Source organism: Maniola jurtina, chromosome 17, assembly GCF_905333055.1.
Source record: "Maniola jurtina chromosome 17, ilManJurt1.1, whole genome shotgun sequence".
In the NCBI taxonomy this organism is placed as follows: Eukaryota; Metazoa; Arthropoda; class Insecta; order Lepidoptera; family Nymphalidae; genus Maniola; species Maniola jurtina.
This window is the reverse complement of record NC_060045.1, coordinates 11,265,986-11,291,080: the sequence shown is the minus strand read 5'-3', so window position 1 is coordinate 11,291,080 and position 25,095 is coordinate 11,265,986. Positions and strand designations below refer to the sequence as shown.

The 25,095-nt window shown below is 33.9% G+C and overlaps 2 protein-coding genes and 1 long non-coding RNA gene across 8 annotated transcripts in view; 2 read left to right on the top strand and 1 right to left on the bottom strand.

Moving 5' to 3' along the window:
• Window positions 1-42: 42 nt before the first annotated feature.
• Window positions 43-23,448, bottom strand: LOC123874106. The gene is made up of 5 exons (XR_006797832.1): window positions 23,434-23,448; window positions 13,052-13,055; window positions 10,119-10,122; window positions 1,048-1,673; window positions 43-413 (listed from the first exon to the last, which is right to left on the bottom strand). It is a non-coding gene; the product is annotated as an uncharacterized LOC123874106 (long non-coding RNA).
• On the top strand, window positions 3,336-8,461 carry LOC123874105 (fumarylacetoacetase). The gene is made up of 9 exons (XM_045919293.1): window positions 3,336-3,565; window positions 4,580-4,687; window positions 5,446-5,570; window positions 6,132-6,272; window positions 6,521-6,618; window positions 6,749-6,904; window positions 7,212-7,418; window positions 7,873-8,021; window positions 8,112-8,461. Exons 1-9 carry the CDS (start codon window positions 3,482-3,484, stop codon window positions 8,313-8,315), a joined length of 1,272 nt encoding a protein of 423 aa, XP_045775249.1. The 5' UTR covers window positions 3,336-3,481; the 3' UTR covers window positions 8,316-8,461.
• Window positions 11,058-25,095, top strand: part of LOC123874104 (zinc finger and BTB domain-containing protein 7A-like) — a 45,525-nt gene continuing 31,487 nt past the window's right edge. For 2 of the 6 annotated variants that reach the window (XM_045919289.1, XM_045919288.1), the window contains exons 1-3: window positions 11,061-11,698; window positions 11,981-12,174; window positions 13,113-13,446. In XM_045919289.1, the coding sequence (XP_045775245.1) occupies window positions 11,660-11,698; window positions 11,981-12,174; window positions 13,113-13,446 (567 nt within the window). In that variant the 5' untranslated portion in view covers window positions 11,061-11,659. Of the gene's footprint in view, window positions 11,699-11,980; window positions 12,175-13,112; window positions 13,447-25,095 lie in introns of all 6 variants that reach the window. The other 4 variants (XM_045919287.1, XM_045919290.1, XM_045919291.1 and 1 more) reach the window with 4 other exon arrangements.

The window sequence follows — 25,095 nt, the reverse complement described above, 5'->3', positions numbered from 1 at the left end:
AAATATTATTTATTTATTTGAAATATATTATGTTAGCATTAATGTAATTCAATTCAGTTAATAAAGGCTTATCTTAATATCTTGTTATTAATGGAATTTAAAAATGTTAGTTGTTAGGTGAACAATGGCTATGAAAAGGTTACAAATATATTTGGATAAGTTTATTACTTCTTAAAGGCTGACGGTGCTGTGTGCTGGTTGGTGTGCTAACTTCTGGTATCTCAGTATCAACATGATAGACAGACTGAGAAACTTCTAATGCTAGTGAAATATGTAGCGGGTTATGTGTAGCTTCTATTTGTGAAGGCTCCTCTGTTTGTTGTATAGTTGTCACTAAGCTGCTCATCAATAATTATTTCTCGTATTGGTGATGTACATGTAGATGTACTTGGTTGAGTAGGCAGGTCAGGAATCTACAAATAAAATAAAAGTATTTCATACATAAATTCATAATACCTACTATTAAATATTTCTTTGAAAATTTAATATGCCTTTGTGTAACAGTAACCACTTAAAATTTACAGCTCTTGCAGTATAATTATAAAACTTACAGTGGAATTTTAAAATAACTGTGATATACAGACTCAGACTGAACAAAAGTAAGTGTAATTGCCATAATAGCTATGATTCATTTATTGGAATCTGGATTTTGGGTTCTCCCTCTACTGCCACGTTCCCAATTATACTTATATTGTTCTTCGATAGGGGGTCAAAGAAGTGTTGAAATTTGGTCCACCTCCAGTGCCAGTGGCTGCTCGTCGCAAGTCTCCAGCCTTGCCTTTTGTGGGGCTCTTAAGCAGTATCCAATACTTCAAAAAGTAATAAGCATACTTATTTTCTTAATGGTTATAATACAATATATGACAATAGAATAGAACCTACTGCTATTATTTATAGTCTTATAGTGGCAGTTTATACTATAAATTATTATCATAATTGCAGCATACGTTCTTTGAATCAAAATTAGACGGTCAACATGCAGCTAAAACTAAAAAATCTGCCACAAAGCGCAATAGAGCTTGTGGCCGATATGTTTTGAATACTTACTCGCTTCCACTCCACGAAGGTTTAATACACCCTGCCCCCACAGAATTGAGCTTTCTGGAAAGCTCTTCCCATTTTTAAGAGCTACCTGGCGGCCGAGAGGTCCTCCACCGAGGCCATCGAGTGCAATATTTGAGTTGCTTTCAGCAACTTCTAAGAGAATCTCAAGCTGCCTCACAGAGGCGGCCCTGTAGGGTGCCAGTTTCCTTTTTAGTTTCGACTTTTAAATTACTTTATTAGGTTTCGACACAAAGTCAACTCAACGTAAAAGTGTAAATAAACAATACTCTATGAACCTAGAAGAACCACAAATTCACATATTCCGCGGCACGGGGCACAGACTCGTAATACTTTATTTCATTAGCTACAACGCAGTCAAGTTTGGAAGACTACTATGGCCGTATAGATTGCTAGGTTACCATAGATATTCAAATTAGTCGGATTATAAGTATGACCCACCACTAAAGTATCGATAGTCACGTGATTGCGACCTATTGCTACATGATTGCGACCGATTGCTACAATCCTGAAAAAGCTTACGCGGTACCGGTTATAAGGACTGTAACGATAACGATCCTTAAGGATATTTTTGGATGTGAGATTGAGACAATTTTTACGCGATCGACCTGCTAATCTAAACAAAACAGACAAATGTCAAAGAAATTGAAATCACAGACAAAAAAGCTTACCATCCTAAGACCTATGCTAACAAAGAAGAATAAACTTCAAAATAAACCATAGACAATTATTAAGCCCGAACTACACGACGTTTAGCACCAGATCCGGTTCGATTCCGGTGCTAAAATAGCTGTTATCTTTTTGGTTCCATCAGTATTCTACAATCTATGACATACAAAAATGGCGGCAAATTTAAAACTTGCAACCTTCTGATCTGATTTCTAAACAAAAATTGAAAATTAATTTCTGTGCCACTAGTTATTGTTTTTTTCATATTTTTTTTTGAAGTATTCGCAAATGATGGGCCTGACTACTAATACTATAACTATAGATAGAATAGGTTCAGTTCTTCTTCATATTTAACTGGTTCAGTTTACGAGCACCTACCACAAGCCATTTTTAGCTGCTTGTTTTTGAGCATACTACCTACTAAACGTGATAATAAGTTGAAACTGGATATGCCTTCTAAAACTTGATTTCATTGCGGACTTCGTTGCTAGATTATAATAGGACTACTAATGCTATTGTTCTTCTCAAATAGAACAATTAATGAAACAAGATATTTTAGTAGATAAGCAACTCTACCAGCTGGCCGTGTTGAGTTTTTCGGACTGGAACGGTTTTCTGAGCTTACTTTGGTTTGTTTACGACATCAACACTTGGCATGTGTTATGTGCAAGTTACCTAAATTAAGATAGTACTGTGTGTGGAACCTTCACGCAAGTCCCAACAACAACTTTATCTTAAAAAATAAAGAAATAAGGGGCCGTCAAAATTGACAGTTTTAGACTATTGTTTAAAACTAAACTACCTAGTTAGGAATATGATGTAGGTACCATATACTGACCAAAACAAAATATACATTCCTGGGGTTTTCTTCCACGGTTTCTTGAGATGTCTAGCTCGGAAATGAAATATTTCATACACCCAAATTAATTTTGCCGTCTATAATTATGTACGGAACCCTAAAAGAGCGAGGCCTGACTCGCACATGGCCGATTTTTGTCAGTTGTTTATAATAATCAATCTGCCGATAGCAGTTGTATCACCGCTACAAAGTTCATTGAACGATAAAGTTGCGTTAGAGAAATAGATCTCCATTCCAAAGACTACAATATTATACTGCTCCATTCTCAATTCAAAATTCGGATCGGTGCATAGACTTACGCTCCGTGGCTCCCAGCTACCAATTATTTATTTGCATTTGAAGTAGGTGTACCCACCTACTTAATTAGTTATATTTTATTTGTTGTCGTTATTTGTACATTTGTAGTTATTAATTATAGGTATACAACCTATGAAATATCTACTTAGTTTATTAGTAGAGATTTCATGTACCTAATGGCTGTACATTTCACATTCGAATATGGAATCACGAAAGGTTTAATTTAAACAGCGAAAAAAGAACTTTTCTGCAAAAACAAAGAGGTATCTAAGTAGATAGCTACGTGTAATATTCTAGATACCCAGTATAAAAGGCCAAGATTTATTTATTATCACTACTCTCACTGTACCTACTATCTCATTTGATAACATTAGATAGTTGCAATATATACCTACAGCATAGCAGAGTACAGTTGAATGTTACAATGTGCGGCGTACGACCTTGGTAAGGCATACAAAGAATCCAGTCTGTGTTCGCCGGCCGGCGACCAAACTTGTTTTGCTACCTTATTTCCATAACGAAGTAAAATAGAACTACAAAACTAGGAAGACACTTTCGCTGTGAAGCTCCCAGAAAACGAACGTGTCCAGAAAAATGAAATCTTTCATAGAGTATTCCGCGAACACAGATTTTCCTATAGAAAATTTGCCCTACGGTGTTTTCACATCGCCTAAAAACGTGAGTGCATAATGCAAGTTACATACCTACCATCAGTTACATTTAATTAAGATAGGGTCAAAATAAAACTATACAATTAGTCATAGTCATAGTCATTTATTCTTGATAATATACATTTATACGTCAATCCAATAATTCAAATTTTTTATAATAAAATGTCACAATAATTTTTCTTGAAAATATAGAATAAAATACAATTATTTTATATATTTATTTTTTGATAAGAAATCTGCCTGAATCTGCCATATCAACCAATTTTTCTGAGGTTTACCGGACTCGAAAGTTAAATAAGTAGAGTAAGTAGGTCGGTATATGGTATAAATTCAGAAAATGGTTTTTCGTTCATCGCAAGAAATCAAAATACAATAATGAAAGTCCATAATCATAAATGTAGAAGAGATCGCTGATGAAAAATGTAGGTAGGTATAATAAAACTGTACCTACCATCAGATTACGACCCAGCACATTTTATTAGCAAAGGTCGAAACATTTTTCTGCTCTTTATGTCGAAAACATTTTCATAATCTTGAAACATAACCCGTAATCACTTCTATAATTTAAATACTAGGTAATATGCTATAAAATGTTTGCTAGTTTTTTCAAAATCGATCATACAGCTTAGATGGGGACCGGACAAGGATACTAGGTGAATACTGAATTTTGTTTGAGCATAGATAATTTCACTATAGCGATCGTCCGTAGGAAGCTCGAAAAATCGTTCCCGGATATAGGTTTTTAAAATCCCATGGGAACTCATTGATTTTCTGGGACAAAAAGTAGCCTGTGTGTTAATCCAGGGTATAATCTATATCCATTCCTAGCCAAATCCGTCCAGTAGTTTTTGCGTGAAAGAGTAGATAACAAACATCCATACATCCATCCATACGTACAATTTTTTCGCGTTTATAATATTAGTAGGATATCGAAGTCGAAGGGTCTAAGCTGGGCGTTGATGCCTCGGTCAGTGTGTCAGGTGTTTTCTTTTAATACATTTAGATTTACGTTTTTCCGCAGGCCCAAAAACACATTGGAGTCGCAATCGGAGACTGGATCCTAGATCTCAACGTAATCTCGCATCTGTTTACCGGCCCGCTACTGAAAGACAAACAACATGTTTTTAAGGTACTCAAGTAATAAAATTATATGCACCTTTCCGTCCTACGAGTTATGCTAATCACTTACGTAATTTATTATTGAGAAATACTTGTGATCGAGTATTGAAGAATGTAAACATGGGTATCAAAACAACAAGTTTAAATATGTAAAGTAGATAAATATTCCACAAACTGCAAACTGCAACATGATGCTTTAAAGATTTTATGAGCCAAATTAGCTCCCGAAATAATTGGGCTCACCACCATATTATTGTTCTCCTAACCTATTAAGATATTTTTTTTTTAATTCACAATATTGCCCATTTAAACTAACGGGGGCTGGGAGCCCTGTATAGCCATGGGGCTCTGGGACCAAAAAGCCCCTATAAAGATCCGCCCATGCCCCTATGCAGCCTACTACGCAGAAGGTATTAGATATTGGAAGTGAGTAGCAACCACAGGTGCACTTCCATTCCCTCATTCTGGTCCGAGGGAGCGCCAACCCTTTACGACTGAAAAAAGATCAAAGAAAAGTCACCAATGGTTTTACGTGCTGTTCCCTCATTGGAGTGTAACACGGCCAACTTCCTAACTCTGGGTTGGCTACTTAAAATTTCTAGTCAGACAAAAATCCAATATTTTTTGGGCTGACCCGGGACCCCACAACTACAGGCACAAACCCATAAATAAACAAGGCACTAGAATCTAGACCGTCGAAGCAGTCCAAAAACTTCGAGGAACTTTTTGGACACATTGGAGTTTGTAAATTTTTTCTCTTGTTTCTAGGACGATAAGTTGAATTCGTTTATGGGCCTGACCAAAGCGCATTGGATCGAAGCAAGGAACACGTTGCAGAAGCTGCTGGACGCCAGCAACACCAAATTGAAAAATGACAATGATCTGCGGCAAAAGTAAATTTTTGAACACTACTCTCTCGTTTTCAAAAAAATCACGAATTCCTTAATTCACCCATCTTCTTCTTATGACACCTCTTCGAAACGAAGGTTGGTGATTGAACATAGCATCTATGAATAATAATCTAATGCTTTTGTCGAATCACTGGCGCAGGTTTTTGAGCCAAGGTGTAATTGTACTTCTCCATCGTGCCTCTTCTGCCTTGTATCTTGCATTGGATAATTAATTGTAGCAGATTGTACTCAGTCAGAACCATTAATAATACTCTAATTTCACCTTGATTGATTGACGTCGTTTAAGGGATTTTTTAATAGCTAGCTTTCTTTTGAACTAAATGATTTGGTTTTGTATCAATATTATTGACTATTCAAAAGTTCCTTAGAATCGTCGTAGCTTTAGTTACGTAATTAATTACCACCCTTACAATATTGTTATCCGTGGCTCTTGTGCCTTTAGATCATTATCTCTGGTACCCATTTTGAATAATCAATATTCTGAGTTTGAGTTTGTTAAAGATTTTTCACATGTAAAGGTTGTAAAATAATAATCCATTTCAGAGCCTTCATTAAGCAAAATGAGGCGACAATGCATATTCCGGCGCACATCGGCGATTACAGCGACTTCTATTCGTCGATCCACCATGCTACCAATGTGGGAATTATGTTTAGAAGCAAAGAGGACGCTCTTATGCCTAACTGGTAAATATTTATAACATGCACTTCAGTAAGAAGAAATCGATCGACGAGAACGTAAAATCCGTGGCTTAGAGAGTGGTCACAAACTGCCAAATTTTTGCCTCCAAGATTCCCGTCCACTCACAGGCCTGAACCTATTTATTAACACGACTAATAACAAAGTAATTGCTGTGATAACTAGACCACCCATTTGTAAATCTTACTCTGACGGGTATTCTTTCATAATAATCATTATGATTATTATTTTCCAGGAAATATATTCCCGTTGGATACCATGGACGATCAAGCTCCATTGTTATATCTGGCACACCGATCACACGTCCCCTTGGCCAGACACTTCCAGTCGAAGGTAAGATTAAATTTAATATTTGCTAGCATCTATCTACACACATAGTTTTCGTTTGAATCTTCTGTTTTCGTTGAATAATTCTGTTCGATAATGAAACCTCAAGGTAACATCTTTCTTGCATATTTTACAGGAGCAGAACCCCACTTCGGTCCCTGTCGGCTGATGGATTTCGAGCTTGAAATGGCTTGCTTTGTTGGCGGACCCCCGACAGCGCTGGGTGAAAGAGTTACTGCCAAACAGGCAGAGGAACGTATCTTCGGATTTGTTCTCATGAATGACTGGAGTGGTCTGTTTTTGCTCTGTTTTTATAAATAAGTTTTATAGAATCTTGTGTTCGTCTGTCTGTCTGCCCTTTTTCAACACTATAATATTATGGTGTTCATACCTTCCAAGTATTAAATATTAATGTAGTTTATCGTCTAGTTGCCAAATTGTATAAACACATCTGACGATTTAATTTGACTACTAAAATTGTGTCTTACAGCCATCCCCAGGTGAGCTTGGCTTACTCCTACCATTCTGTATAACTGCCAGAAACGGATTTTCATCTGTTTTAAGATTGAAAAGTAAAATTAAAGAAATTTTTCTTTCAGCGCGTGATATTCAGAAATGGGAGTACATTCCACTCGGTCCATTCACCGCAAAGAATCTGGGAACCTCCATATCGCCGTGGATCGTCACCGTGGAGGCACTTCGTCCGTACATAGTGGACAACTATCCGCAAGATCCTGTCCCGTTCCCATATTTGCGACATGACGATAAATTCAACTTTGACATCAAGCTAGAGGTGGATTTAAAATGTAAGTTTTATTACAGAACTTTCTTGTGTGGAGATGTATGAAATATTGGTTTGTATTTAATTATTCGTTCGTGTTATATGTTACTTTGACTAGTAAGCTGGACAGCCCAGCTAGAGGTGCTGGGATGGTACACACGTCGGGCTATAGAGTTCCCCCTGTTATAAGCTAAACTAAGCTAGTAATATGTACTAACATAGGTTAAGTGATGGTTAGTATGCCTGAAATAAAACTCTACTTTTTGAATGAACTTCAAAAAAGGGTTCTCAATTCGTCGGAATCTTTTTATTTTCCCTCATTCTTTTGAATAGGCAGAAGTCTGTCGGTTGTTAATGAAATTACTTTGAAACTAGTTGGTCTAGAATCGAAATATCATAAGCTAATTTACAAAGATGAACAAGTTAGTTATTTTATTTCTAGTAAAATATTGAATTATTTATATCTACCTAACTTTCAGCTGAAAAATCACCAGTGATTACAACTATAAGCCGCTCAAACTATCGATTCTTGTACTGGACTGCTAAGCAACAACTGGCCCAGCAGACTATAACTGGTTGCAATTTGCGTCCTGGAGACTTACTTGGGTCTGGTACAATCAGTGGCGATGTAAGTTAAAAAAAGATTTAGTCATATTACACAAAATGCCATGAATTCGCTAAATATGTTCACTAAAAACGAATTCCTTTTATTTTCCAGAGTTCAGATTCCTACGGCAGTATGCTTGAACTAAGCTGGAAAGGTACGAAACCTCTCCGCTTGCAAAACGGCGAAGAGAGGAAATTTTTGCAAGATGGCGACACTGTCATCCTTCGAGGCTATTGCGTTAACGAGCTTGGGGTACGCCTGGGATTCGGAAAATGCGAAGGCAAATTGCTCCCAGCATTACCATATAAGGAATAATATTTTTGTCCACTTTTGGGAACTTTTAACACCACTATATAACTTAAATTTTTATGTGTATCACTTTGTTAGTTTGTGTCACTGCCAGCTGTGTTTTGAAAAGCAAAAATTTTATAGTTTGTTAACAATAAATGTGTGATTCTGTTTTCGTTTCTTTATTGGTCCTTTAAATCAGTCGTATTTATTATTTACATTATCTTAGCTTTTGATATAATATTATTAGGTAACTAGGTAGGTAATAAGAAAAAAGAAAAAAATATTTATTTTGAATAGAAAAATTTATCTGAATTATGTACCTACTTGCCTATGTCCTACAATTCAAATTATAGCTAAACACATACCAACAATACATACCATCATTATAAAAAGTAAAAATCCAACAGTTTCAATATACCTACCTTCCTACCTACTACCTACTGGAATAAAAGTTTATAATATTCGTACCTACTTAACAGAAGCTAGCTAGCTATTTTTAGCAAGGTGCTAAAACAATAATAATTATTATTGATAGCAGTATTTTATAGGTACTAATCAACTTAATTACAAAACCTAGATAAATGTAAATTACCTACATAATATATATATCTACTTCCAAGCGTAAGTTACAAATTATCATAGATTTTTTTATCTAGTCTTACAGTATTATATAGGCAGGTATTTAGGTAAGTAAAATAACATATTAAGCTGTTAAATTAAATAATATATTTCAATTTTATAACATGGAGCTATGAATCAGCTTAGCTTGTTCAATATGTTAAAGCTTAAAATCAACTTACGCGATATATGCATAATAGCCAGCATAGCAGACGCAGGATACTGGATAGTAGACAAGCAATTAGAATAGAATAGATTATTATTCAATAAACTTTTACAAGTAGTTACCTACCTAGTGCTTAAAATTTGCGGTTTAAACTATGTTTTAACGATAGTCTAAATAATTGTTGTAAAACGTAAAATGTATAATAAGTTCCCTCAATCTTCACTAATCTACAAAATCTTAAAAATTAAAATTACACTGTTTGCCTTTGCACCATTAACTTTTTTACCGGCAGACAACGATTGACGACGATGAATTATTAAGTACCTATTGGTACCTATTTTTAATTTTATGTTATGGTCTGTGCTGCTAGTATCAATACCTACGGCGCGAAACTTAAAAAACCATAGATAAATAGAGACCTATCAATGACATTTTGGCAGAGAGCGAAATGTTGACAGTTTAGCGAAACTAAAAAAATCTACAAACAATGTTAAATAGTAAAAATATAAAATGGATTTTCACGATTCAAGATTCATGAGTCACGATCATTATATCTCTATGGTCACGATACAAGCGTAATAAAAGCGGAGCGTTATTTTAATACCGGAGCCGGATTCCAAACCGGACCGGACTAATTGAACGCGGGAACCATAGACAAAGTACTGTGCAAAAGAAAAACAAACTATAATTTTGACGCGACATTATTAATTTGAAATTCGCGGCAAAAAGGGGGCCTTTTAAATTAATGTTTTTCGGTTCACTGGGGGGGACCACAATACTCTCTGGTTTCAGGATTTTTTTTTACCTAATAATTCTTGCAACTATACAATAAATTATTAATGTGCGTAAAAATGATACTAAATTAAATTGATAAACAAAGTATAAATAATTTTAACACCAGAACAGACCTATTTGTATCGAATAAATTTCAAATATTAATAAATAATTGCGTAACTATTACATTAAAATTTGAAATATGTAAAACAGGAAATTATTTTATTTAATACACAATAAATATTATGTAACTATTATATATTAGGTACCTGCCTTAGTTCCATAAAATTATATTTTATAGTACAGCTAGGTGTTTAATTGATGTTATCATCGCTTAATAAAAGAATTAGCAAACTTATTTATCAACTCAAGGTTGAGATTGTAAATTAAATGTAGGTACCTAACAGTACCTATAAAGAATAGTTTCAAGTTATAAATCACGTCGTATCGATAAAAAAACTACTGCCTTCTATATAGTGCGTTTACCCAACCGGTTACAAAGGGCCATTGGGCTCTATCATAGCTCTCTGCGAAGGGACTTTATTTTGTACGGTGTACCTAGTTAGGTTGGGTGTTTGTGTTCGTAAAATCGGACACAAAGAAATACCTACCTACTGTTTAATTTCTTTTCTTGCTACAATCTTCTGTCAGAGATTAAACAAAAAACTGCTTAATAATGTGCAATTTCACTATATTTTTGTGTTTAAAATCAATTTAAATAGAAAGGAATTCTATTATTTAGTAGGTAGGTAGGTAACTACGTACTATCCAATTCTCTGAATACAATCTAGAAGTTACGGCTCCTACCTAAGTAACTAGGTGCCTAGGTACCTACCTATGAGATAAAAGTAAATAGCACGAACCCACCTTAAAATTAATATCGCCTTGTGGTATGGGTAATGGGTAGAAATATTATTCATGCAAACGCTCATGCGCCCTTCTCTTTCCAGGCCATGTTATAAATAATAATATTAGTCTGTATGTTCACAATTTCAACATACCTACTATAATAACTACCTACTCCTATACTTTTATACAAAGTAGGTAATATGTCTACTAAACCACCCCCAAACGCTCCCTAGCCCTGTGTTATATAACATAGGTACACATTAAGACATATACTTACGATATAAAATGCATTCTGCCGCAGGTAGGTACCTACTTGTAAACGAAAGGATGGAATCTAATAAAAAGAAGACTGTCTGAATACATCTATTATAATATCTATTGTCTCTGTGTGAGTGAGTCTGTGCATGTCGTGAAAAGAGATTGAAGTACTTTTTACACACATACTTCCCACCCGACAATTTCATTATAAGGAAGAGGCCCGAGTTGGGTTGAAAATATGCAAACATTAAAATTAAAATTTCATCCTGTGCATTAAAAAAATTATGTGCACCACCAATTACACCGGCGTTGCAAAAGGCGCAATCATTTAAACTTTTACAATTAAATCAAAAACACCTGTGCATCAAAAATCAATGCAGGTGTTTCAAGACGCCGACTAAATTCGCTGTACGCTCAATATTAAATTATATAAAATGACTAGCATAAGTCGACATAAAACCTTTTCACTTGGAATGTACAGACGTTAGTGTACAGTATAAAGTTGTATATATTTAATTACGGTATAATAAAGCATGCGGGGGGGCGAGGCGGCGCGCCGCGCTCTCATATTCCGTATATTGATTGTGTGCGAGGGGGCCGGGGCAAAGGAGGGGGCCACGGCGTGCCCCACTCTGTTTTTTACGACACGGCTTTCTGTGTAACATAATAAGTATTTAAAATTTTTGTGAAATGTTTCGGTGTGATGTGTGAAAAATTGGGAAGTCGGAAAAGTGAATACGAGGTGAGAATTTTTCCGCGGCGATGATTTAATTCAGAATTTCCATTTCGCCGAATATAATATAAATAAAATTTTATAGCTCTAAATTCCGTCGGCGGCGTACCTACAGTATTACACTGTCATACCGCGTACGTATAGTGTTTTTTACGGGCATCGTTCTAAAAATAAGTTGTAATAATTATAATTTTATGTAGCGGTCGCAGCAGAGACGGTTTTCTGTCGATTTTTTTTAATTTTCGGTGTGGAAGTGAGTGATTCGTGTATTGATAGTGTGTGGTGGTGCAGATGCAGGGGCTGGTGAGCGACAAGACGTTCCACTTGAAGTGGAACAACCACCTGCAGAACCTCAGCCAGCTGTTCACGACCATCTACTCGTCGTCTGCGCTGGCCGACGTGACGCTCTCCTGCCGCGATGGCACCCTCAAGGCGCACAAGCTCGTGCTGTCGGCCTGCAGCCCCTACTTCGAGCAGATATTCAAGTGAGTTGATCGACCTCCGAGGACTATTACATTTCCAACTCTGATTCATAATACCTAATTACCACGGCACTCGACGCGCACTTCGAGTTTTAAAAATCTGAATGAAAAACTACTTTTTTCCAAGTAATAGATAATTCAATACATTTCTGTTATATAAAAATGTAATTTTTGGTACATCATTAATAATTTTATCTGGTTAAGAAGATAAGAATAAAACTAATGTCCACTTATGAATAAATAGAACAGATAATTTATTATTCAATTTTTATATGATTGCTGATAATGTTGTTATTACTTATTACCAAATTGGTGAGATGATGAATTTTAAAATAATTTCTGATATGGTCGCTATATCATAAAATTTGAATTGCTTTTTCTCTGAACAAAAATTCATTAGTTAATAATTTGTGTTGAGTTGCTAACTAGAATAATCATAGTTTTTATTTGAATAATGGTCCTACATTGTCATTATTAAAAGTTATTATTTCATGATCCACAGAAGATTTGTAATCGCTATTCAAAAAGTTCTTTTCCTAATGACACATTCTACTTAATTTACTTCATATTAAAAATCACTCAAAATGCCCTCTAGTCCTCTGTCACTAAGGACAGCCCATGATATTATTATTTTTCTTTGGCATGAGGACCAGCTAATTCATTTGATATAATTATAATAAACTTGCGAGCAATCTAATTGATTCACATCTGAAGCACTTCAAATGTTAGTCAATTATATCGCTCCCAACAGCAGTGCATGCCAAACAAGTGGTCCAATCTGAACACGAGGCATATAACTGTGCAGATAAATACAGATGTCAGCCGAGTTTGTGTAATCTATGACCTATACAAACCGCCATGTTGCAACTTCAGATTTGACTGCACTGTACACAAGTAATTTTTCCTGACTTTCGTCCTGACTTTTATATGTTTCCTTATAGGGACAATCCATGTCAGCACCCCATCGTTATATTAAAAGGAATACCATTCTCCGAGATAAATCTTCTTGTGGAATTCATGTACAAGGGCTCAGTGGACGTCCAGGAATTAGACCTGCAGTCTTTAATGCATACAGCATCAGAGCTTGAGATCAGAGGCCTAGCGTATGAGGCAAGGGATAATGCAGCCCAGCTGTTGAATGTGAACTTGGAGTACCCTGCGTATGGTCAGAATGCAACGGCTGCAGCAGTTGCGGCTGCGACCGCTTCAGCCACTACAGTGTCATCACCACAGACCTACCCACCCGCTCGGACTGATGTTGAAAGGTTAAAACAGGTAAGTCTTATATAATTCATCCACTCACTAAGCATGGGTCTGCTCTCAACATGAGAAAGATTTAGGTCATAGTCTCCCACGCTGGCCCACGCAAGTGCAAAGGCAGACATCACACATGTTTGAGAATATTATGGAGAGCTCTCAGGCATGCAGGTTTTTCACAAGGTTTTCTTCACCATGAAAGCATATGATGTGGTTCCTCAAATATACACATTTTCGAAAAGGTGGAGTTGCATGCCCGGGATCAAACCCCCCACTCTGTGAAAAAGAGGCAGAAGTCTTTACCACTAGGCTCTCACTGCTCACAATATTGCATTAGACATAACTAAATGTTGAATCATTCTTCAATTCATCAAGTAATTTAAGCAATAAGTAATAAAGAAGATTCTAAGTAGATGAAGTCATGGTTGTAAAATTGTACTTTATTAATACAATGCAACATTAATTCAATTTAAAAAATTAAGGCCAAGTATTTATTTAGTTGGCATTATATTGCCATATTTTAATGAAATTGTATTGAATTGAGCAAAACTAAGGCCTTATAGATTTTTATTATTAAACAACAACTAAATGCAATAATAATTCTTCATGAGCTGCCTCAGTAAAATAGTATACTTTTGAAGTTTAGATTATTGATTTGGTCTCTTCTGCGAACAGCAGAGACCAATCCTTAAAGTGGTATATCTATAGTACAAAATTCAGATATGGCAGAGTTAAATTCGAACCAAATACCTACTACTTACTGTCAAAGTCAATAATTTATAATGTATAGAGCTAAGAGTTTTCCTGAGATTGAATTACTCTAATACAGGTTTTGGCAAGCTTCCAGTTTTCACCATTTTATAGATTAACCAATATTGACCTGTGTCAAAGAAATTAATATTAAGTATATTAATTTTAATCTAGTTAAAGTCCATTTTATTCATACAAGAAGGTGCTGCTTTACTTTAAAAAAAAGCAGTTTATACACATCTTAGTTTATTTACATAATCTTATACGTAATAAGGGCAAGGTACACAATCTCTAAAGTAAACATAATCTCAAAAGTAAACTAAAATGACCTAAGTCAAAATTCATATTAGCTGCTATCTGTTTCATAATAACCTACAAAAAGTATTGCATTAGATTTATGCCCTGTAATTTAGTTTAGTTCTAGTAGAATCTCTAAACTAAATCTAGTCCTATCCTTCTTCTAGGATCTCTAAACTAAATGTAGTCCTATCCTTTTCTACATTGTGAAAGGGATAGCTATATTATTTAGGTCTTTCATTTTAGAGTTTAGAGATTGTGTACAAGAGAATTAGCCACAGTAAAGTAGTGTAGTAAGGATAAAGGTTTGAGTTTTTTTTATTCTGATACAAGTTAGCCCTTGACTGCGATCTCACCTAGTGGTAGGTGATGATGCAGTATAGTGTGCGGGCTAACTTGGAAGGGATATGGCAGGTTCATTAAACCTGTACCTTCCCTGTTATAAGTTAACTTAAATACAACAAGTCAAGAGTGAATAGGCATCTTCTATGCAAGTGCGCTCCATCTTAGGCTGCATCATTACTTGCCACCACATCTGATTACAGCCAAGCACTAGTCTATAAATTAAAAAAAAACAATCATCATACTTCATACTAATATTATAAAGGCGAAAGTTTGTATGTTTGTGTGTGTATGTTTGTTTGTTACTCCTTCACGCAAAAATTACTGGACAGATTTGGCTGAAATTCGGAATGAAGATAGATAATATCCTGGATTAGCACATAGGCTACTTTTTATCCCGGAAAACCAAGGAGTTCCCACGGGATTTCGAAAAACCTAAATCAACGCGAACGAAGTCGCGGGCATCAGCTAGTATAATTGTAATCTCTAGAAAGGTAATAAATAGATTTCGGATATCAATACAACATGAAGCCCTATAGTACATTTGTATGTTTAAATTCTATAAGCTTATTAATATGCACCTGAGTAAACAGGCATCATTTAAAAGAAGTTAGAACAACTCTTTTGTCTTTGTCAGATACCATTTAATATTCTAAAGAGGGTAAGAGACAGCAATAAGAAAGCTTTTGAACACAGACCACATAAGCCTCTTTTGAGTAAACAACCCTCACTAGAATAGTTTGATATAATATTTCGAATGAAGAACCAGAGTTTTTAAAATGTTGCTCTAGGGTTGCTGTTATATTAATGCTATATTTTCTGAAAACTTCATGAGCGAAGAACTGTTACAATTTTTTATCTCCCTTGACAACCTCTCTGGTACAGTGGTAAGCGTTGTGGTCTTACAAGTGGAAGGTTTTGGATTAGGCTCCTGGTAGGGGCAATTTAGGAATTTATAATTTCTATAAGTAACCTGTTTGGTTCAGACTTGGAGGGCTCTTCTCAGACTTGGGCGCGTTTGGAACCCTCGTAGCTTTAGTTTTTCATCAACGTCATCACTTGCCAGCATGTTCATGAGCTGTATGTTGATGTCAGTTAGTTTATCCCTTCAATATTATTTTCATTATGGTATAGATTTTTATATTTCAGTCATTTTATAAGTTAGGTACTAGCTTTTGCTCACGACTTCATCCTCGATATGTATATTAGTAATTAGCCTATAACACTTGGGGATAATCAGTATGTAGCTATCAGTAAAAGAATTTTTAAATTTAGATGACTTGTTTTGGAGATTACCTCCTACATCTAAACTAACATAGATGAATTACCTCTTTATATTAGTATAGAAAGGAAATACATATATGAATAAGTAATTTGCTATAGAATTAACAAATATTCGCCGAATAGGAACATTATATACACAATTTTTTTTTTTCATAAAAAAAAGGTATATAACTACAAAGTAGAAAAAAACAGGATTTAAATGATTGACGTAGGTTGAAGCTTAGTAAAGTAACGATTCATCTGTTCCTAAACATTTACAAAGACTATAGTTATTCATTAACTTTACAATAATTACTGTAATATAATTAGTTCATTAAAAGTTAATGACATGAAATTGCAGATGTAACAAGTTATTATTATAGTTACGCGAACAAAAAAATATAATTACATTTTATAAAATACATCATTCTGCTTCGGTGGCGTCCATAGTCTATAAACGCTAGTCATGGTAGAAAAAATATGTTTGTTACTATTTAAAAAATAAATAAATTGTTCTTTAGAAATACTTTACTTTATAACCGACGATTTCAAAAAGGTTTCTCAATTAGACTCGATTTTATAATAAGTTTACCAAAGGAAACAAATACCTATTCAAAAAACTGTTTCTTACAAGGTAGGCATAAGGTCGGTGTTTCACTAGAAGAAAAAGCTGGGGCATTCTGATTTCCAGACCTGTTTAGTTTCTCCCTTGCTCTGACTCTGCCCAGTAAGGAACATATTATAGCTTTGAGCAATAACTCAGTTATGTTTAAATCTAAGTATATAAAGTTTACTCATGGTCATAGACTACACAATTAAGTGTCATGGTTGAAAAAATGAAAAATAAGAAATGATTTGTGTAATACTCCCGTTTTCTTCGAAAAATAACCTTTTTCATAAATCGTAATACATATTTTTAAGTAAAAAGGTAACTATAAATGTACAAGTAAAGTACATGGTCGAAAAATAAATAATTTTTTGCATAGTTTATTACGACATTGAATAAGAAATCATTTGTGTAGTTCACCCCTAGATTTCGTCGAAAAATAACCTTTTTAATAATTAACAGAATGACTCAGGTAGTCGTTTGCGTTCCAACTTCCAGACAGTTGTTATTTCCAGCTTAAATATTTTTATTTTGTCTTATTTCGTTCTTCAAAAATGAATCGTTAGTTTTTACGTCATGTTTATTGAGTTGGAGAGAATATTTATTTGAATAATGCGTCCTGATGACCAAGGGGTCTGGATTGAAATTCCTTGAAGTTGTCTTAAAGTTTTCCATAAATTATTGTGCTTTTTTTTCCAACTATGGGAGATTAGGATTAGTAGTCTGTGTGTATGTTTATGTGTTTACCAGTTCCTTCATAGTTGACAAATTATTATACTCATCAACCGCTAGATGTCCTCTGCTGGACATGGGTTTTCTGTAGGAACTCCCACACGTCACGGTCATGGGTCATAGTAGAGACTCTCTGGACTCGTTTGATGTCGTAGGTCCACCTGATGGGGGGTCTACGAATACTTCGCTTTCCGGTGCGAGGTAGCCATTCCAGCACTTTAAGACCTCAGTCAGTCGATTCTTTGAACTATTGCCCCGAGATTGCAACTTCAGCTTCATAACCCGTGGATCTATGTCGTTTGCTTTGGTTCTAGAAAAACACATATAAAATTTTGATAAAAGGTCTCCTCTTAACGTTCCGCGTTTTATATGACACAATATAATTATGAGCTCGTATGGCGGAGATGACAAACAAAAAGAAAAAAATAAATTCGCAATAAAGAAATTTGATTTGATTTGATTTGATTTGAAAAATTAAAAAAAAAATTGATTTTTGGTGGGTATCATTAAATATTTACATTTATAAGGTCTCGTCCGAAAATGTATACTTATTTAACCTTAACAGCTCTTCAATAAGAATTAGCGCTACCATAGCAAGGAAATTGCATTATTTCGGGAATAAACTGTAACCCTCTATCTATCCCGCGCCCCGCGCTAGTATAGCGTGATGGTTCTATTCTTTACAATGCAATGGATCCTTTAGACTTCAAACTTGCAGCAAAAAGCTCACGTCTAGACTACGTATGTACATAAAGATTGTGTGACTAAAACATTTTCATGGTAAAAGTCTGTATAGATAAAGTCCATTATATCCATCGTCTACGTTTCGTTAACTCTATAAAAAGAAAGAAAGAAATCGTGCTTGTACAGGCCCATTTTTTTTATTTTTTGTGCGCCCTGCATTGTATAAAAGCGGTTTATTGAAGAATGCCGTCGTGATAGTTTCATTTAAATTGTATAAATAAAGAAATAACGACGCTAACTAAACGTAAAGTTTTTTTCCTAACAAAATAGTAGGTACATGGGAAGTTCGTGTTTTTCGGTCAACAATTTTTGGGTGATTCTACACAGTTCAATCATTAAAGTTTTATTCAATTTATTGAAATGATTTTATGATTATTCTTTAAAAAAAAAAATTTTAGATGAACCTAAGTAGTTTGAAATTTTCTGACTTTTAGTGCTGATAGGCATTTTCTTGATTCCTTAATCATCTATAAAACGCCTATATTCCTGCACACATCCTTTTAAATTATTATTTTTAAACCTTTCGGATATTTCTTAAATTAATTTCTGTACCTACTTGTCATGTGATAATATGTGGGTAGTTGGGTACATACCAAAACAGGAAGTACAGTACGATACGCATTAAATGAAATTTAGAAAAACTTTCAAATTAAATAGTATTTTAAACTCTGATAAAATACCGATAACTATGGCTAAGTTTTAATGAAATTGAAAAAGGCAATGTTTTAATCATGCCAGGTCTGGTGACAAGTATTGGACATGTCACATGCTCCATTAGCAGTCCTCAATTTTTGACGGCGAAATTGATTGTTCCGATAAAATTAAGTTACCAATTTTAAACGAATCCAAATAACTGCCCAAATTCGAGAATGTAAAAGCATTTATTTGCAGTTATTTTTCGAGCTCGATTGCAAAATGAAATCAGATGTTTTGATATTGACGCCCGGCTTGTTTTAAATGAAAATAAAACATTCATTGTTTAAGTCTGCTGAGTGCTGTGGGTAGAGCGTAATGAATAATAAATAAAATATTATTGCGCCACGTTTTATTTCGTGTCGTCATTTTTATATTAGCGTTATTTGTGGAAAATTTTAATTAAATTACACTAAAACTCAAGTTTTGCATTATAAAATAATTAAGTAGGTACTTATTTAATAAAACAATTAATTTTAAAATTTATTCTTAGCGTGTAATAATTATTCTAGAATTATTTAAAAATATTATAAAAATTAAAAAAAAGCGTTTTTTTTTTTAATTTTTATGCGTCACTTGCGTCATCCGTTTTAGTAATTTAATAATGTTTGAATTATATTTTCCATTTACTTGGATTTCATTTTATTTTTTATAATTTTGTGCTAAAAAATTAGTTCTAGACTTTAGATTAGTGCGAAGTAAAATATCCAATGTTTCGCGGTGCAAAAAAATTAATTAATTTTGAAAAATATTAAGTTGTAAAACAAAGCCGTAATGATAATCATAAAACGTTAATAAAACCAACACTAATATTCTTAAATCTTATTGCATTTATTGTGTATTTAATAGCCGTAAATATTTTAATTTGGCAAGTGAACAACGACCCGTGATTCTTTGAAAAAAGATTAAAACAAGTTTAAAGAAAAAAACGATAGGATGTAAAAAGCCGAAGATAGAGCACGTTGGCGCTACTTAAAAAATCCTATGTTCACCAGAGGGTGCGTAGTTATAAAAAACCAAGTCCGAGTCGAACTCGCACGCGAAGGGTTCCGTATTATCACTTTTATTTTTTTACCTCAAACTCACGGTATTCGGATTTCCCCTTTACTTGTGCTATAAGATATACTTGCCTATGATTCTCTGTCAACGGGAGGTACACAAATAGGTTTAATTCGTTAGACGCGTCTTGACAGACGCTGAACGAAGAAGATAAACAACGAAGTGATCCTATAAGGGTTCCTTTAAGGGTAACTAGCTTATGGCCGCGTGGGCTACACAAATCTCAAACTCCTATTTTACCCCGTTAGCAGGGTTAATTTTCAAAAATCCTTTCTTAGCGGATGTCTACGTCATAAGAGCTATGCGCATGCCTCAGCCCGATCCGTCCAGTAGTTTGAGCTGTGCAATGTGCGATGATAGATCAGTCAGTCAGCTTTTCCTTTTTTAAATACATATTTGATTGGTTCGGATATTAGTTTGTAAAAAATATACTTATAAAAACTCTTATTCTTTATGTTCCCCAAAACCACGCGTAGCTCTAGAGCAATTTGTATTTTATGTTACATGGCAACGCTACACGCCTACCGAGTTACCTACTTATAATGATTAACGAATTGTTTTTGAAGGTGATGTGGCTTATCGCGTAATTATTTATTAAATAAACATGATTACGTCATAAATATTTGCATGAATATTAATTATTTATTTTTGTACTACGTCTCTGCCTATTTAATACTTGATAGTAGTTGGTAGATAATATCGAAAGTTTTGTCCTGTTTGGTTTAAAAGATTTTGAAATAATAAATTTCTATCTAAAACTAGATACTAGTAATTAGTATAAATATATCTCGTTACCGACTGACTGACTGACTGACAGACAACCCGTCACAGCATAAAATGCTAAAATTCAGTACTTGGAGGATTTTAGAAAGGATTTTCAAAAAAAAAAACAGTAAACTAAAATTAATCAAGATTTTATAATGAACTTTTTATTTTTGTACAATGATAAAATAATTATCATTATATATTATCCTTCACAAGTGGAGTTACCTACTCGTGTCTTGGTTATTTTCCATGAAATATTATGTAAGTATTTAAATATATTATGTGGTCAAAAAAAATTTTATAATTGAATCATCCAAAATACTAGGGTTGTTCTCAGATTAAAAGTTAATTTGTGAAATTGAAATGATTGTTTGACAAAATTCTAAACAGATTCAAATTTAATGGATTGGTTCACAATGTTGTCGGAAACCCTAAAGTAAGTTTGGATATTATATATTCACGTACATTTGCGAAATAATGCAATAACTTTAAATTAACTATTAAATTTACCTCCTACAGGGCGTCGGCGTTGTTTAAAAAATTACTTTTCGTATACCTGATTTGCTTTTGCTCTAACTATTTATGATTTAAGTTTAAATTAATCCACGCGCGTGATTGCTAAATTGAATGAAATGACGTAACTAGGAGTGAGTCATATTTCTCCAAAGCGTCTAGAAATATTATATTGCTAGTGTGTTTTATATTACGGTTAGTTTTTCGGCGAATTTTTTGTGTAATTAATTACAATTTAGTAGGTAGGTATATTACGCATATAGAGACAGACATGACTGATTGGAGGCAGAAATAATCATATTACAAATAGTTATGTATTGGCAAAAGTTTCTTTTCCTACGGAGATGAAGCAGCCAAAAACTTATAGTCTGCCAGACTGTGATTTTACCGGATACTAATATCGATAAAGGATCTTGCGCACGAGTAGTCCAAGTTCAAGACTATTAGACGCAGCTAGCCACTGGTTAATGGACTAAGCGCCCAAATGAACGATAGAACATTCGGTCTAATGTGGGCGCAATCTTGGACTTGGACTACTAATTCGTGAGATCTCTAAGGTTTGATGTAGAAACGTAGTAGTCTGAAAAGAATAACGCAAAGGAATCCCACAGTTTAATAGACCCATATGGCATACCTTTAACCGGTTTCTATGCGGTACTATCTTATGCCCGCAACTTCGTCCGCGTTGACTACACAAATGTCAAACCCCTATTTTACCCCCTTAGGGGTGGAACTTTCAAAATTCCTTTCGTAGTGGATATTTCCGTCATAATAGCTATTTGCATGCCCAGCCCGATCCGTCCAGTAGTTTGAGTTATGTCTTGATAGATCAGTCGGCCAGTCATCTTTTAGGTTATACAAAAAATTACTTTAATTACATAACAATTGTATTTTTTTTATAAACAGCTAACAATCATAAATGGCTTAGGTTTTGTAATACCTAGAATAACAAAATAATAACTTGTTTGATAAAAATAATAATAAGTAATAAAAAATACCTAAGCCTAGAGGGTTATTATAATTTTATTCAGCTAATTTCAATATCCAACCTCAATAGTTTTTTTATTATTTTTGGCTAAACCGCATTCCCTTGCAAAGAGATCTGATTTTTAAAATCAATTTGATCATTTTAACGCCCAATAAATAATAATGAATCGTGTTTTAAGTTTGAGTGAATAAATTATAAGATCCGTTATTTTAATTTATTTTTTAGTATTACTCCGCCTGGTTTATTCGGTTTTTAGTTCATTACAGTCGATATCATTATGTTAAAAGTTTAGGATTAATTCTTAAGGGGGACAAAAATAATTTCAAATGGTTGCAGATTTGCTCTTCACCCGTGTTTAGATTCCAAACAACTTAAAAGCCTTAGGTGATATATAGTAAAGGGTCTATCAGCGAACGATATATTTTGTTGCAAAAAATGACTGAAGATGAATAAATTATAACATATATATTTAATGTACTTATTTAAAAATGAATGTGAGAATAAACCGATTTATTATTGATTGGATACATTTAATTTCAACAATAGTCTACAAATAGGGTTATTGTTCTTTAAAGTTTTATTTAAGTAATATAAAAAAAATCATTCCCTCACTTTGCGCGTAGCACGAAGGGGCGGGCATATTATGAGTTATGACCCATCATCCAATGTCACAATTAAATGTTATTTCGATCAATCAAAAAAAGAGCGAATCATTTTGTTCACCTTATGTAAACATCTGCGGAAACAATTACGTACAATAGATGAATTTGCATTAACTAACTGTAATAATGACAGGAAGTATTACTCATTTATTTTATTTAACACCCACAGCCCGCGTTATCAGAAAGATTACAATCTACACTATAAAAGACGCGAAACATTACGTTTGCACAAGTTGGTAATATAACGTCTACACACGTACCAACTTCCAACTCACAACTTACGTTCTAATTTGCAATCGTCGTAAACTAACGGCAACCAGTACTGGGTTGAAAAAAAAAAGTCAAAGTGTTTTGTTAATTTTTAAATACATAATATTATGTCTTTATTCTAATCTTTCATTTCTTTATTCAGTCTAAGTTAATCCTCTATTCACTTTTGCAAATAATGTTGATTACAAATAAATGAAAACAAAAATTTTTTGTAAAGAATGCAAGTTTCAAAATGTTCGAAATTCGAATTGCATTGGCCAACATAGTTGAGTAGGTTCAAATTGCCGTGCAACCTGATGAGTTGGTCTCAATATCTGAACCTTGAAGTTGGGTTGTAAGTTGGTGTTTAAAGTCGGTTCAATTCTCAAGTTGGTAATAGTTAGACATAATATTAAACTAATTAATATTTGCATATTGTTTGTATTTTGTACTATTTAATGAATATATACAATAGACCTACAAACCTATAATATTTTTCTTAAACTCGACATCTAAGAACCACAATAAGTAATATTCTTATGTTTACATAATTTCAAAGTGTTGAATTTTTTTGTAAGCGTAAATGTCATGTTTATTTTAATATTGCTTGTACTTTTTTAGGAATCAGTGGAAAATTTGTTGATTTTTCTTCGTCACACTACAAATTAAATCATTATATTTTATACCTATTTTTAGTTACGAATAAACTTTTAGCACGGTTTTACGATCGTAAAACTGTGCTCTTAGTCATGTACCCTTACTGAGTTAGTATGATTGCGAAACCTGAATCAATAGCATATTACCTACATACTGGAATTCCAAGACTCTAGGTTAATTTCACTCCACCAGTAGGTCAATCAACAAAGTTTGACAACTGCAATGTGACGATCGCAATCACCTCTGATTGGCTGAAAGTTTCTCACTGCAAGAATGCCATTTTAGCCATTACTGCCTTATAAGGCCTTCCGAAAAATTTCATAAGGTAAATATTAGTAAGTACACCAGATAACAATCACACAGTTATTTATTAAACTTGTCAATAATCGTGATATTATTTTTGTAGTGATTGTCTAAGCTATATAGCCACACCTTTGCAATGCCGTGGGTGGGCATTTGTTTGTATTAATATACAAGTAAACAATTTATTATGATTATAAAATAAATATTAAAAATTTCATATTTAAACATTTTTATGATTTTCCCGTATTTAGTTAAAATTTAAACCTACGGTACCTATTATCAACGTGAATAATATAATATTAAACGTTACTTAAATTAAAGATAAATATTGAATTTCTGATAACTTTGGGGCTATAAAAATAAAAATTTTGTAGGTATTCGCCTACGCGATAAGTTATTTTTCTTGTTTTGTTTATTTTTATTATTATTATCGCCTTATTTGATTTGGCAGTGGAAAATTTTGTGCGGATATTACTCATTGGTTTTAAAAATTTGATATTCTCATTAGGTTCCTACCTACTTACATTTTTTTGATTACTTCATCAAATAAAGACGAATTATTTGTTGAACATACAAGTAACACGCGCTTGTTTGATTTACTGACTTCATAAAGGAGGACAGTGTTTAAAGTTGCATCTTTTGTTGTCTTTGTATATATATGTCGCAGCCATCGATGGTCGCAGCGAAATGGTATAAGTCGGGAGTTGGCCATATCCTTCAGGGATATGGCTATTGGTTAACTCCCAGGAAATGTTAAAACGACAACTCAATTAGACCATTTCACTAAACAAATCTAGATGTAATTTTATTTGAAAGATATTTTGATATCATAGTTTAGTCACTAGTGAAACACCTGATAAATGATAATATTTAGGTTACCCAACAGAACCTAAGTGGTTATGAGTATTTTTGTTCTAATCTAACCTAACCAAACTTTAGATTTTGGCGCCCTGCTTCCTCTGGGATTTTGCGACCACATCGAATGTGGTTCAGAACCAAATCTGACTACCAAAGCCTAAAGTTAGATTAGATAAGAACATAAA